Source organism: Arachis stenosperma, chromosome 4 (assembly GCF_014773155.1).
Source record: "Arachis stenosperma cultivar V10309 chromosome 4, arast.V10309.gnm1.PFL2, whole genome shotgun sequence".
Lineage (NCBI taxonomy): Eukaryota > Viridiplantae > Streptophyta > Magnoliopsida > Fabales > Fabaceae > Arachis > Arachis stenosperma.
In genome coordinates this window covers 19,479,975-19,493,750 of record NC_080380.1, presented here as the reverse complement: position 1 = coordinate 19,493,750, position 13,776 = coordinate 19,479,975, and the positions used below count along the sequence as shown (strand labels likewise).

Here is a 13,776-nt window from a genome sequence, read left to right as displayed (position 1 = left end):
AAATGCAAAATATGTGGATGCTTCAATAAAAATAATGCAATGATATAAATAATGATTAGTAATTTAATTCAAAAATAAAAATAAAATGATAAAGATGCATCTAACCATAATTTTTTTTCTTTTTTATTTTATTTACTATTCTTAACTATATTAATAAAGGAAGTGAGGGAAAACAATTTTAATTGATTATATTTTACTATTTTAATTACAGTAATAATAAATGAGTACTCTGCCATAAATAAATTTACTGAATTTTGCATTGACTCATAGTAAAAATGCAAAAAATTAATTGGGTGGTTTTTCATATTTGTATATTTGTATTAATAATATTTTAAAATACAAATTTTTGTCAACTATAGTAATAAGAAATCTTGACATTTTGACTGTTTAAAAAAATATTTGCTTCCGTAATAAGTTTTAAGAATTTTCGAATCATTAAAACAATTAATAAAAAAGTATTAGAATTTATTTATATGATTAAATAAATATAATTATATAACCCAATCATATATAAGTTATTTTTTACATAGATTAAGAAACCGAAAAATAAAATATATTTATAAAACAAATGACACCAAGGATGAGAAATATACCAAAAAAATAGTTTAAATAGTTAATTTCACATTTACATAATGGTTAAAGATTATCATTTTTAATCGAATTAAACATCAACATAACAAAAGAGATTAATCACTTAATTTTTTTGTATAATAAATAAATTAATCCTTTCAATAAATATATACCAATCTTTTTATAAATAAACTATATATAAATACAATAAAGTAGATTAAGTATATGACTTACTCTATCACAGACTATATACTAGGATCTAATAATATAACTAAATATTATTTAATTAGTAAACGTTATTTGTCTAATTATAATATAAATTATTTTTGTTAAAATTTTAATTTTTTTGGATTCTATAAAAGTAATAGAGTGTAACATTTATTTAAATATATAAATATAATAACTTTTATATTTAAGTAAAATTTTCTAATACCAGCTAGAAAAACAATAAAATTATTTTGGCCTCTATAAATAAAAAATGAAATAGTCTTATATACTGTATAATAGATTTTTATATATGAGGAATTTTCCAAATTAAAAATAACAATTATTTAATATATGGATTCCAAATTAAAAATAACAATTATGTTCAACATAACACCGCAAAATATTTAATATATGGATTCCTACGTTAAATTTATTGATTATAATTAAAATTTTAAAAATTTATCATAATTGTAATTTATGATATTAGATAAAATTTTCAAAAATATAATATATTTTGAAATATAAAAAATAAATTTGATTTAACAGGATAAGATTAGATAATTTTAAAAACTTAAAATTTGAAAATGAGTAATTTTATGTTAAAGATTAAATATTTACTTAAGACATAAATAAATATTAATCAATCTATTTCTCATATACAATTTTTTGTATATAATGATTTTACATAAATATAAAAAAATACCAATTAATAACTTAAGAAAACCTAATAAAAAAATAATATGTAAAATATACATTATTTAAAAATAACTCTTAAAAAGAGAGACGAACTATTTTGGACTATTTTGCACTTTTCCTCAACTTTTGATCTTCTCATCGCAAATACATATTTTAAAAAGAGAGACGAACATCTTATAACCTATAAGAGTGGCATGACAAGCTCTCAAATCGACTTCTTCTTGTTGAGGAGAGTCGACCGGAAATTTTGCATTAACTGTAAAATTATCCCGGGAGAGAGTTTGACAACACAACATAGGGTGCTCGTCATGGATTTTCGCGTTGAGCAAAAGTTGAGGAAAAGACATCATACGAAGAACCCAAGGACGAGGTGGTGGCGGATGAAAGGTGAGGAACAAAGAAGCTTCCTAAGACGGGTAGGAGAAGAGGCAAAGTGGGATGGGAATGGAAGCGCGGAAGAGATGTGGAGGGAGATGGCAGAAGTTATTAGAAGAACAGCAAAAGAAAGTTTTGGTGAATCTAAAGGAATAGGACCAAGAGACAAGGAGTCCTGGTGGTGGAATGCAAGTATACAAGAAAAGATAAAGATAAAAAGGAAATGCTTTAAAGAGTGGTCTTTATGCCGCAATGCAGATAACTGGGAAAAATATAAGGCGGCTAAGAAAGAGACAAAAGTGGCTGTAAGTGAAGCAAGGACAAGAGCATATGAGGGTCTCTACCAGTCTTTGGGCACGAAAGAAGGAGAAAAATGTATATATAGAATCGCAAAGAGTCGGGAAAGAAGAACGAGAGATTTGGATCAGGTTAAGTGCATAAAGGATAAGGATGGAGAGGTGTTGGCTCAAGAGGAGAAGATTAATGAAAGGTGGAAGAGCTACTTCTACGAGTTATTTAATGAGGGACAGAAGACTCTTCCGAGCCTTGGTCGATTATGCACAAGGGAAGAAGATCAAAACTTTGACTACTATCGAAGGATTCGAGACTTCGAGGTAAAAGAGGCTCTAAAGCAGATGAAAAATGGCAGGGCAGTAGGACCTGATAATATCCCGATTGAGGTTTGGAAGGGTCTTGGAGGAAAAGGCATCAACTGGTTAACCAAGCTTTTTAATGAGATTTTAAGGTCAAAGAAGATGCCTGATGAGTGGAGAAAGAGCACCTTGGTACCTATCTACAAGAATAAGGGGGATATACAAAGTTGCGGAAACTATAGAGGGATTAAGCTTATGAGTCATACTATGAAGTTATGGGAAAGGGTGATAGAACGGAGGTTGAGAAAAGAGACACAAGTAACAGAGAACCAATTTGGATTTATGTCAGGCAGATCTACCACTGAAGCGATATACCTATTAAGAAGGATGATGGAGAGGTATCGTAGTAATAAAAGGGATCTGCACATGGTGTTTATTGATTTGGAAAAAGCGTATGATAGGGTACCAAGGGAGGTCTTATGGAAGGTTTTAGAAAAGAGGAGAGTAAGGATCACATATATTCGGGCAATCAAAGACATGTATGATGGGGCCACAACTAGTGTGAAGACTCAAGGTGGTGTGACAGAGGAATTCCCTATTGGTATAGGATTACACCAGGGATCATCCTTAAGTCCATACCTTTTCACATTAGTCTTGGAAGTACTCATAGAGCACATCCAAGAGCCTGTGCCATGGTGCATGCTTTTTGCCGATGATATCGTCCTTATGGGAGAGTCAAGGGAAGACCTAAATAAGAAGTTGGAGTTATGGAGAGAAGCTCTAGAAGTGTATGGTCTGCGCATAAGCCGTAACAAGACGGAATATATGGAATGTAAATTCAGTCTGAGAAGGGAAAACTCCAATATAGAGGTGAAGATTGGAGAAAACATCCTACGAAAAGTTAAAAGTTTTAAGTATCTTGGGTGCATCATACAGGATAATGGAGAGATTGAACAGGATGTAAATCATAGGATCCAAGCAGGTTGGTCAAAATGGCGGAGTGCATCTGGTTTTATATGCGACAAAAAAGTGCCTTTAAAACTTAAAGGTAAATTCTATCGCACCGCTATAAGACCGGCTATGCTGTATGGTACGGAGTGTTGGGCGGCTAAAGGGGAGTACGAACATAAGCTGAGTGTGGCAGAGATGAAGATGTTGAGATGGATGAGTGGTCATACGCGATTGGATAAAATAAGGAATGAAGATATAAGGGAGAGAGTTGGAGTAGCACCCATTGTGGAAAAGATGGTTGAATCGCGTCTCAGGTGGTTTGGACATGTGGGAAGAAGACCGATAGAACATCCAGTCAGGAGGGTGGATGAGATGGAAGATGGACAAAGAGCGAAAGGCAGAGGAAGACCTAAGAAGACCATCCGTGAGGTGGTCAAACGAGATCTACATGTAAACGGTCTCTCTGTAGACATGATACATGACAGAGCACAATGGCGTCGTTTGATTCATGTAGCCGACCCCACTTAGTGGGACAAGGCTTTGTTGTTGTTGTTTGAATACTAAAATTTTCTTATCTTTATTGACTATTTTGGTTAAGATAATTTTTTATATCATTAATATTTTAATAAATTTTGGAATGAAATAGAAAATAATAAATAGCTGAATAATTATTTAGAGACATATGTAGCAAAAATGATATTTAATCATATTAAAAATAAATAATTTAGAATAATTATAAATTAATATTTTATTATTTTAAATTAATGTTTTTAATGTGATAATTAATTTATTAAAAAATGTGATTGAAAAAAAAAAAAGAAAAGTTATTGACTAGTTACCATTTAAGTTTAGCGCTTGTAACCGCCAAAGTATTTCTAGATCAATAGCATGTACAGACAGTACATTTACTGTCCAAAATCTAAACTGCACATTCGTGCAAATGGAGATTCTCAAAATCATTACCATTAATTCACTCTCTTTTGCTTTCTTCTTCTTATATTTATTCTCTTGTTTTAAATTTACATCTTCAGGTAGTTATTACTTTCGGTTCTCCCTGTAGCAAAAAATTTAAATTTTCGTATACTCTTCTACTATTTCTATATTCATTTTCTTTTTGTCACAGATAGAGCGGAATTGCCCATTCTTGTGTTCAGTTGGTGGGATGATAAGAATACGTTCCATGCCGGTGAGACTGCAGCCGTAAAGGTGAAAGTTCTTGAGCGTGCTGATATGATTGATAAGAAAGGTTTCAAACCTATTGTAAGTGTTAATGGGAAAGAAGGGAACAGTTCTTATGTGTCTACTATGTTGTTGACTTTCAAAGGTAAACCCAGTGATGATTGGAAGATCTATTTCACTCCCATAAAGGTTGGAGTGTTCAATGTATTCATCAAAGATGACTATTATCAAGTCTATGACTCATCCTTGCATTTTCAAGTTGAACCAGGTTTAGTACAATGGTCTTTAATATTGTGTATTCTTAGGTTGGGTTTGAAACTTTGTTGTTATATGTTTTTCAATGTGAATTGGCGTAGAAATGTTAAAAGGTGTTGAGGACATGATTGACATTTTAAAAATTTGTACACATAGTTTTTGACACTAAAATATATTGTTGTGATTGAAGGGAATATGTACCCTTCTGTGTGCGTTGCATCATGGAATGGCATGAAACATGAGTACGAAGCTGGTGCAAAAGCTACCATCACGGTACTCCTCAAAGATGCATTTGGGAACAGTATCTCTAATAACAAGACAACTCAAGTGTCTTATTTGCCTGACTTTAAGTTGTTTGCGCTATATGAAAATAATGGTTCTATTGCTAGTATGCCAGACATATCCAATATTGGATGGAACGAGTTTGATTATGTTATCATTGAGTTTCTTGTTATTAAAGCTGGAAAATTCTCACTGTACATAGAAGGAGGGAATCAAACCTTGAATGGCTCTCCATTACCATTGAAAGTGAATTCAGGTAGTTGTAATTAAATATCAATAAACAATTATATTAGTAGTTATATTTACTTTTAATTTTGCAATAAATATCACTTATTCTCCTATTTTGTACCACTAGGACCTGTAGATGTTTCTAAATGTGTTGCCAAATGGAACATTGATTCACATGCATGGCAATTGTCTTCTAAGATGGAAATCTTCATTCATCAATTAGATCAGTATGGGAATCTAGTTTCAGGGTTGTATCCTTTCGATGCCGAAGTCGTCCAAAGAGATACAAACTTGTCAATACCAATATCAGATCAACATTTTGAAGAAGTGGAAGCTGGAATTCAATTATTTTCATTTGGAAATTGGGAACCGGGAAAGTTCCTCTTAACATTATATGATGCCAAGCATAACAAAAGCATTTCCAATATGCCATATGCTTATTCTGTTTTTGTAGGTAAAATTTTATCCAGATTCCAAAGTATTATATTTGATTTTTTTTTGCATGATTATTTTTCAATTTTAATGTAGTTCTGATTTTGTGTTCTTGTTCTTTGAATAGGTTATTGTGATGGAATAAAAAGTATTGTTAATGGATCTGGTTTGAATGATTCAGTAGCTGGCATAAAGCAAGAATTCTCTGTTTATTTAAATGATGTTTATGAATATCCTTCTCCTGTTGAAGTAGACATAGTTGAAGTACAAATTCTAAAAGAAAATGACTCGTATAGTGTTTCTCCATTCATTTATCCCATCCTAACTAAAAATGGTATGATCAACCTTCTATTTCATAATTTTTTTCTTCTAGAATCTAATTTTGATTAACTCTCATACCTGGTTTTGGTATCAGATACTGTGTCAATTTCAAGAGTGCAACAATATGGTTTTATCAGTGAGATGAATGTTGCCCCTTCCCCTTCAATGGACCTTAATAACAATGTATGAAATATAAGCTAAGTGTTATTGTACTCATTTCTTTTTCTCATACCAAATTGTTTATAGCTTCCTTGTTTGTGGTAAATAATTATTTGGATTTCTAATGTCATTTTACCCTGGTTTCAGATTAACAGGAGTGAAAGCTCTATAGCTATGAGTGCCTTCCATGTAGATTACACACCTGAGAAAAGTGGTTTTTATGATATACATGTATATTGTGGAAATGTCTTATTGAATAAGGGTCATACACTCAGAAAAGAAGTAAAAGCAGGTAAAGAATTAGTTTGCATTTGACCAAAAGAAAAGATTTCAACTTTAACATATAAGAATGTTTAGCTAGGAAAGATCAATTGCTTCTGTAGAGAGAAATGGTTTCTACTTTATAGTGCTTGATTTTGGTGCAGGTGAAGTTAATGGTTCCTTGTCAAATGTGGTCAAGTTTTCTTCTAAGGTGGCAAAGATGTCAGAAAATGAAATACAAGTGCAGCTTATGGATTCATTTTCAAACCCTGTTCTTGCACAACAATCAAGGTTGAAGTTGGAGACTACTTCAGCTAACAAATCTCTTTTTCAAACTTTGGACATTAAGGATAACAAGGATGGTTCATACAATTGTAGCTATATGGCTAAAGATGTTGGAACTTATGAGATTTGTGCTTCCTTTGATGGCAAGGATATTCTGCCATGTCCCTTCAGTATCAATGTGTATAGCAGTAAGTTCAAATTGCATTCTGCTTATGATGTGCTTGTTTTTTTTTTTTTTAAGTGATTTTAATTTATAACTTAATTTATTTTATATAGTACAGTAGTTGACCCTTGAAAAGCTGAAATGTTTATTACTAATTATATTTTATAAAATTTATATGAAGATGTAAAACTGATTTTTCATGTCACAGGTGAGTATTTTCCCAAAGCCAACAATGATATAGTATCTGTTTGGGAGGATCAATCAATTGCCATTGATGCTTTAGCAAATGATTACTTTGCTGCTGATAATGCAACTATAGTTCAATTCTTAAAAGTAAGATCATTAATTAGAGAAGATCCTGATCCTTAATTAGTTATCAATTACATTAGTTTACAATAAAAGGATTCATTTTCTTCTACCATTTTAAGTATCTTTAGCTTTGATTTGTCTACAGAATCAATCAAATTAAAACCTCAATAATTGGTTACTGAAAGAGTTTATTATTTTTTCAGCCAGACCATGGTTCACTTCTACAGAATGGAAGGATGTTTCGTTATACTCCATATAAATATTATTATGGAAATGATTCATTTTGGTACACAATATCTGATGTGAATGAAAACCTTGCTAATGCTTATGTAAACATATCTGTTCTTAATGTTCCACCACAATTTGCTTCTGTTCCAAGTGAACTACAAGCAACAGAAGATTTGATATGTCCTAGGTTTGGGTAAGCATATGAAAAAAAATGTTTTATTAATATAATTTTTACACTTTTTTTCCCTATGTGATCTTATTGTGTGCCTTCTTGCAGTGGCTTCTCTGGGTTTGAGATAGCATATTCAAATCCAATAGAGAATATTTCAGTTAATTTGAGTGCACAATTTGGAAGTATACTTTTGTTTCCTATGGTGATGCAATTTGGACAAGCAATGTGGAATGAACTTACCATAAATTCAGGGAATGAAACTGCAAGCAGTTTGCAACTACAAGGCACTGTGGAAGTAATTAATTATGCTCTTCACTCAATTCAGTATCTGGGGTATGTTTTCTTATAGAAGAAAATTAATTGCATTTTAACCTCCTAAACTTTTTGTTATTATTATTAACTTGTGTTTCTTTCTTCAGAAATGAGAACTTTTATGGTGGAGATATTATTCAGGTTTCTGCTAAGAATAAGAATGGAATGAATTCATTGGGTGTTCCCATTTTCATTGACCCTGTCAATGATCCTCCATATATTAGAGTTCCCAACTTCATTGTATTGAAGAGTAATGAAGATGAGACCCTTATTTTTGACAAAGAGAAAGATAAGTTCAACTTTTCCATTGGAGATCCTGATCTTCCTAATTTCCCTGGTATGATTTGGAAGCTCTATTAATGTCTTATATCATTATTAATTAAGATAACTAGTCTCTATGAGAATTTTTTTGCTTTACATAAATTATGAATTATATAAGATGTAACCTTAAATTATATTGAACTCATTATTCTAAAATTTGCTGATGAATCATATATATCAGGAGGTCAAAGTAATTTTATGTTGACTTTCTCTATGGAAGTAAATGATGGTTTATTAGTAACAAATCTTCCATCTAACTTGATCAACACAACTGAAGTGAAGCACAAGGATAGTTATCAATGGCAGCCTCTTCAGACATATGTTACAATCTCAAAGCATTTCATGGTCAAAGCTACTGGAATCAGATTTCAGGGCACAGTCAACGACTGCAATGGTGTTATGGAGCAACTGTTTTTTCATGTGAGTTGTGTTTCTTTTTAAACTTGAAGTTGGAGCACTAATCACGCTCTTCAATATAAATTTAAAGACTACACAAAAGTTTATGACTAGTAGCAGATGAACTATTATATGTTCCTTTAATATAACAAATACTAAGATTTATTAAGTATAGTTAATATCCATAGAGTATTATATTAAGTATAAATTTAAACTAAAATAGAATCTTAAGAGTCTTGTAAAGATATAAAATGTTAATCAATTTGGGTTGGTCGAGTGGATAACTCAACTATCTGCTTTATTAAATGTTGGGGTTCAAATCTCATAGTAATCCATTGACCAGTGATAAATTCTTAAATGGAATTTAGATTCATGGTAGATTAATCCTTGATATATCGAGTTGGAATAATGTGAGGTGTGAGCAATTCAAAATATATATAATATTATTTTAAAATTTTAAGTTATAGTTTTTTTTGTTTAGTGTATTATCAAAAGCTTGTTGCAAGAGTTATAATTCAAATGACATAGTCTCTTCATACTCACCTAGAAGTTGCGGATTCGAGTCTCTCTCCTAATTTTGGAGGAAAAAAAAAACTTGTTAGTAAATTGTGTGTAATTTGTTGTTATTTTGGACAGGGTGGTGAGCATGGAGGTGTTCTGACATTGACATTGAATGACATGGGAAACCATGGATGTTATCCTAATTGTGCAGAGGGAATGTCAATGCCTTTATATACTGAGGCTATGGTTATTTTAATGAGAAAGCAACTAATGAGTTCATTTGTTGCTCATAGTAAGTACCAAAATCAGTTGATACATAAGAAGCCGAAGCATAATGGTATTTTAGATTTTGTTTATATGAATGAGTCAGCAAGATATTTCTTCTCTTTTTGTGGATACAGGCTTAGGATCAATCATTGTCATTGAATTTGTTGTCATGTTCTCACTCGGAGTGCTGCTTTTATACTTCACATGCAAATGTGCAATTCTCCTTTTACATGAAAGAAGAAATCGTCACAAAAGGTAAACCTATTTTGATCAACTATAATTTGCTTACAGATTAGAGAAATTGATTAATATTTTTCTTAAATGATCAACTAGCAGCATGGTGGCAAGTCAACAATTGAAATCCAGCATGCCTCAAACTCAACATTTAAGCATTTTGTAGTGCATTTGTTACAGGTTGTTAATCAAAATAAACACTATTAGTAACTGATTCTATGAGTTGTTGAATATATTATATATATCTTCAATACATACTCCCCCACCCTAACAGTAAGGTTGGTGTGAATTGGACTTTGGAGTGTCGAAATATTAATTAAATAATATAAAATGCAAACCAACAACGCAGCAACAACAACGGCACGCAACAGTAACTTCTGAAAACGACTTGCTCATCGCACACACCATTCGGAATTCAGCACTTTTCCGCCTAATCCTATTATTCTATAAAAAAATTTGGGAGTATAGTGGTATACCGGTGTTTGTAATTTTTAACAATTAATCTTAATTATAAAAAATATATAATACATATATAATTAAAATTAACGGTTAAAAATTATTAAAACATAGATGTGCTAGTATACTTAAAAGCTTTTCTATTTTATAACTATTTTTAAGTTTTTAAAACATTGCACTCATGTATTTCTGTTCATAACTTTTTATATCTTTTTCATTTTTTTAAACATTTGTTATAGTAATAATAATAATAGAGCAAGAAAAAGTAAATATTTTTCTTTAGTGTATATAAAAATTTCTTTTTTTTCAAACTATTAGTAGTTAAATACCGGTAGAAGAATCTGTATTAACTATTAAACAAAGTATCAAAAGAAGGGCACAACTAAGGACTATTTTTTTACAGAGAAAAAATAAGTGATATATTTAAATATTATAAATTTTAATATTTTTTAAAATTGTAGAAAAAATTAAAATTGGAGAATCTCATATTTTATACTTCAAATTATTTAATATTTATTGAAGAATCTGATTTTTATACCCAAAAATCTAAAAATTAGATTCTATTTTTACACTTTAAATTAGACCGTTTTAAATTTGAGATTAATATCCTAATAATCCACAGTAAAAAAAAAAAGACTACTTTTGAATCAATATCAAAAATAAAAAGTGCACCACTAACATGCAATGTTACCAGGTTCACATTTTTTTTTTCTTGCATTTGGCACATGATTGCTATAGCCGTTCACTAATTTGGACTTTTCTGCGAAATAGACTTGTCTTTGAGTCTTTCTCGTTCCACTTGTACCTGCTATTGTTTATATCTTTACTTTTACGGCAAAGTATTTTTAACCAAAAAGTTCTAACACAATAAAATTTATTAGCTAGACAAAAAGATATTATTTTTTAATTATTTCTAACATTCTAATCGATAATTAAAATAATTAAAATTAGTTCAATTTTTATAATTTTTAATCAATTTATTGATAATTTCTACAACACCGACTTTTTCATTTTTGAATATTTTGTTATTCTTTTTCAGTCAAGTATTTTAAATTTATAGTAAAAAAATCAATCAACCACCTATGCCGTCCCTTTTTGTTAGGAACATTTGTTCAACTCTCAAAATATTTTTCAATTGTTCCCATAATAGACCATAATTTATTATAGACGAACAACCAAACACACCACACCTGCTAAGTAAACTCACAATCAAGAAACAAATGGTAATCGTTCTCAGTAAATTTTTTTACATAAAACACAAAGATTATCATTTTGATCAATAATGCCAAATCTACTCAATCTATCATTCGTATTGACCCTGCCAAGCAGGAACAGATTCATGAATATTATCATGGGGCCAATAATACATATAATATTAAAAAGATATGTAAAAAAAATTATATAATGTAAGATGTATTACAAAAATATACCGATAAAGAATTATTTTAAAGTACAAAAAATATGTGTACTTTTTACTAAAAATGGCCGATTCTTCGTATCATAAAATTCATTGATAATAGAATTTGTGTCAAATCTTTCAGTAATTTTCTTCTCAATGTAATTAAAAGACAATTAGCAATAAATTCATTTTTCATTTTGTTTCTAAGTTATTCTTCACAATATTCGTAGCTGCAAAAGATCTCTCAGTTGTAGCAGTTGAAACAGAGAGAATTAATACCAAACAAATCAAGAAGGACAGTCACAAGAAGAAAAAAATCCACTTTATAAGATTTGAAAAATTTTATTTAATTAAAAAATATTAGTAATAATATCTTTTTCAAATTTTTTTAATATTGTTACTTATTTTTTATATGTTAGAGATTATTAATATTTAGGTTGGATTAGACTTTTATTTATACTAGACTAAATACTAAATATATTTTTAAAAAAATTAAATCATACTTAATAATTTATTACTATTATTTAAAAAAAAAAAAGCCGGAGAGTCGAGGCCTCCACCCCCCACCCCCACCCCCATTTGTGTCTCTCCCTGCTGCCAACTAACACAAACCAAGTGAATAAATCAACTCTTGGTGGTACCAACTCCCTCCAAATAGAACTAGTAAAGCTATAACTTGTAATGTCCTCCGAAATAGTTTCAACCTGCAAAACCTGTATAAATAAGTTAGTAGAATAAACGCCTGACCTATCAAATTTTCACAATATTCTATCCTCTCTCTTAGATGCTAATTTGACAGATTGTAGCACCCCATGAAGTTGGTTCACTAATTCCAACTTCTATTAGAATAATTTTCTTTTTCATTGAAAATTCTATATCCACTCTAACCCATCCCAAAACCCACAATCTCTTATTATAGATCCACTTTGGTTTAAAACCGAGAAAAGCTGTAGAAAAATGTCCTTCAGCACACCACAGGACAGCCAATTATCCTCCCAGAATCGAATTCTTCCATCCCGACCTCCAAAGCCAGCCCGCTAACCATCTTATCTTTCACCTTCTGTTCTTTTATCTGCAACTGATAGATATCCCTCCATAGACCTCCTCTTTTAGGTACAAGCTGATAAGAGATTAGGAAATTTGGATTTAAGTCATTGCAAGATCACACAATCTTCTTCCATAATGGGCAATCTTCCTTCGAAAATCGCCATCACCATTTGAATAACAGCGCTGTATTCCGAATCACTGCATCACCCATCCCCCTAAACGTTTTGGAGCTTGCACAATTTCACACTTCACCAAAGTTATCCCCTACTTCCCATCTTTTCTACTCCACAGGAACCTCCTCTGCAAAGAGATCAACTTCTCTGCTACTGCTTTGGGTATCTTATATAAGTTAAGGTAGTAAACTGGCAGACTATTCAGCACAAATTTGATAAGAATCACCTTACCAGGTTTATTAAGTACTTTGGCTTTCCACAAATTGAGTATGTCTTCCACTTTGCCAATTATCAGTTTCCATATCTTGACTAATATCAGATTCGCTCTCAAAGAGATACCAAGGTATTTGACTGGCAACGAAGCTTCTTTACACCCCAGAACTTTACACATCCTTTGGAACCACTCTTGTTTGCAATTAACCGGAATCAAGCTAGATTTATCGAAATTAATATTCAATTTAGACATCAACTCAAAACACCACAGAAGTCGCTTATAGTTTTTGACAGTCTCCTCTTCCTGTGGGAAAAAAAGTATGGTGTCATTCGCGAATTGTAAGTGTGACAACTCAATATTATTCTTACCAACCAACATAGGAGCAATCCTTCCATGTCTTACTATCTCTCCTACCATCCTATGAACAACAAGAACAAAGAGAAATAAAGAAAGAGGATCACCTTGTCTTAAGCCCCGTTCCATCTTAATTAAAAGATTTAGAAGGCAAACCATTTATCAGAACCAACATCGATGCTGTACAAACACATTCCTTAATCCATCCTCTCCATCTTTGCCCAAAACCCATCTTCTGAAGTACAATATCCACAAAGATTCATTTTACTCTATCATAAGCTTTTTGAAAATCCAGCTTAATAATCGCCTATTTCTTCTTACTCGCCTTCAGCCACCGCACAGTTTCACACGCAATCAAAGTCCTGTCATGTATCTTTCTCCCCTGCACAGAAGCACTCTGAGTTTTTCCTACTAATTCTAGCATTACCCTCCGCAT

General features: G+C 31.2%; 2 protein-coding genes across 2 annotated transcripts; one reads left to right on the top strand and one right to left on the bottom strand.

Annotated features, from left to right (window-relative positions):
• The first annotated feature begins 4,332 nt into the window (after positions 1–4,332).
• LOC130974739 (protein GAMETE EXPRESSED 2) lies at positions 4,333–9,954 on the top strand. Its single transcript, XM_057899594.1, has 16 exons — positions 4,333–4,423; positions 4,516–4,839; positions 5,017–5,364; positions 5,464–5,790; positions 5,896–6,102; positions 6,184–6,272; positions 6,396–6,540; positions 6,674–6,982; positions 7,166–7,290; positions 7,470–7,687; positions 7,772–7,999; positions 8,086–8,315; positions 8,481–8,719; positions 9,332–9,488; positions 9,598–9,718; positions 9,800–9,954. Exons 1-16 carry the CDS (start codon positions 4,333–4,335, stop codon positions 9,861–9,863), a joined length of 3,222 nt encoding a protein of 1,073 aa, XP_057755577.1. The 3' UTR covers positions 9,864–9,954.
• A 2,562-nt stretch (positions 9,955–12,516) lies between these two features.
• Positions 12,517–13,776, bottom strand: LOC130974738 (uncharacterized). The gene is made up of 4 exons (XM_057899593.1): positions 13,666–13,776; positions 13,514–13,575; positions 12,999–13,404; positions 12,517–12,672 (listed from the first exon to the last, which is right to left on the bottom strand). Exons 1-4 carry the CDS (start codon positions 13,774–13,776, stop codon positions 12,517–12,519), a joined length of 735 nt encoding a protein of 244 aa, XP_057755576.1.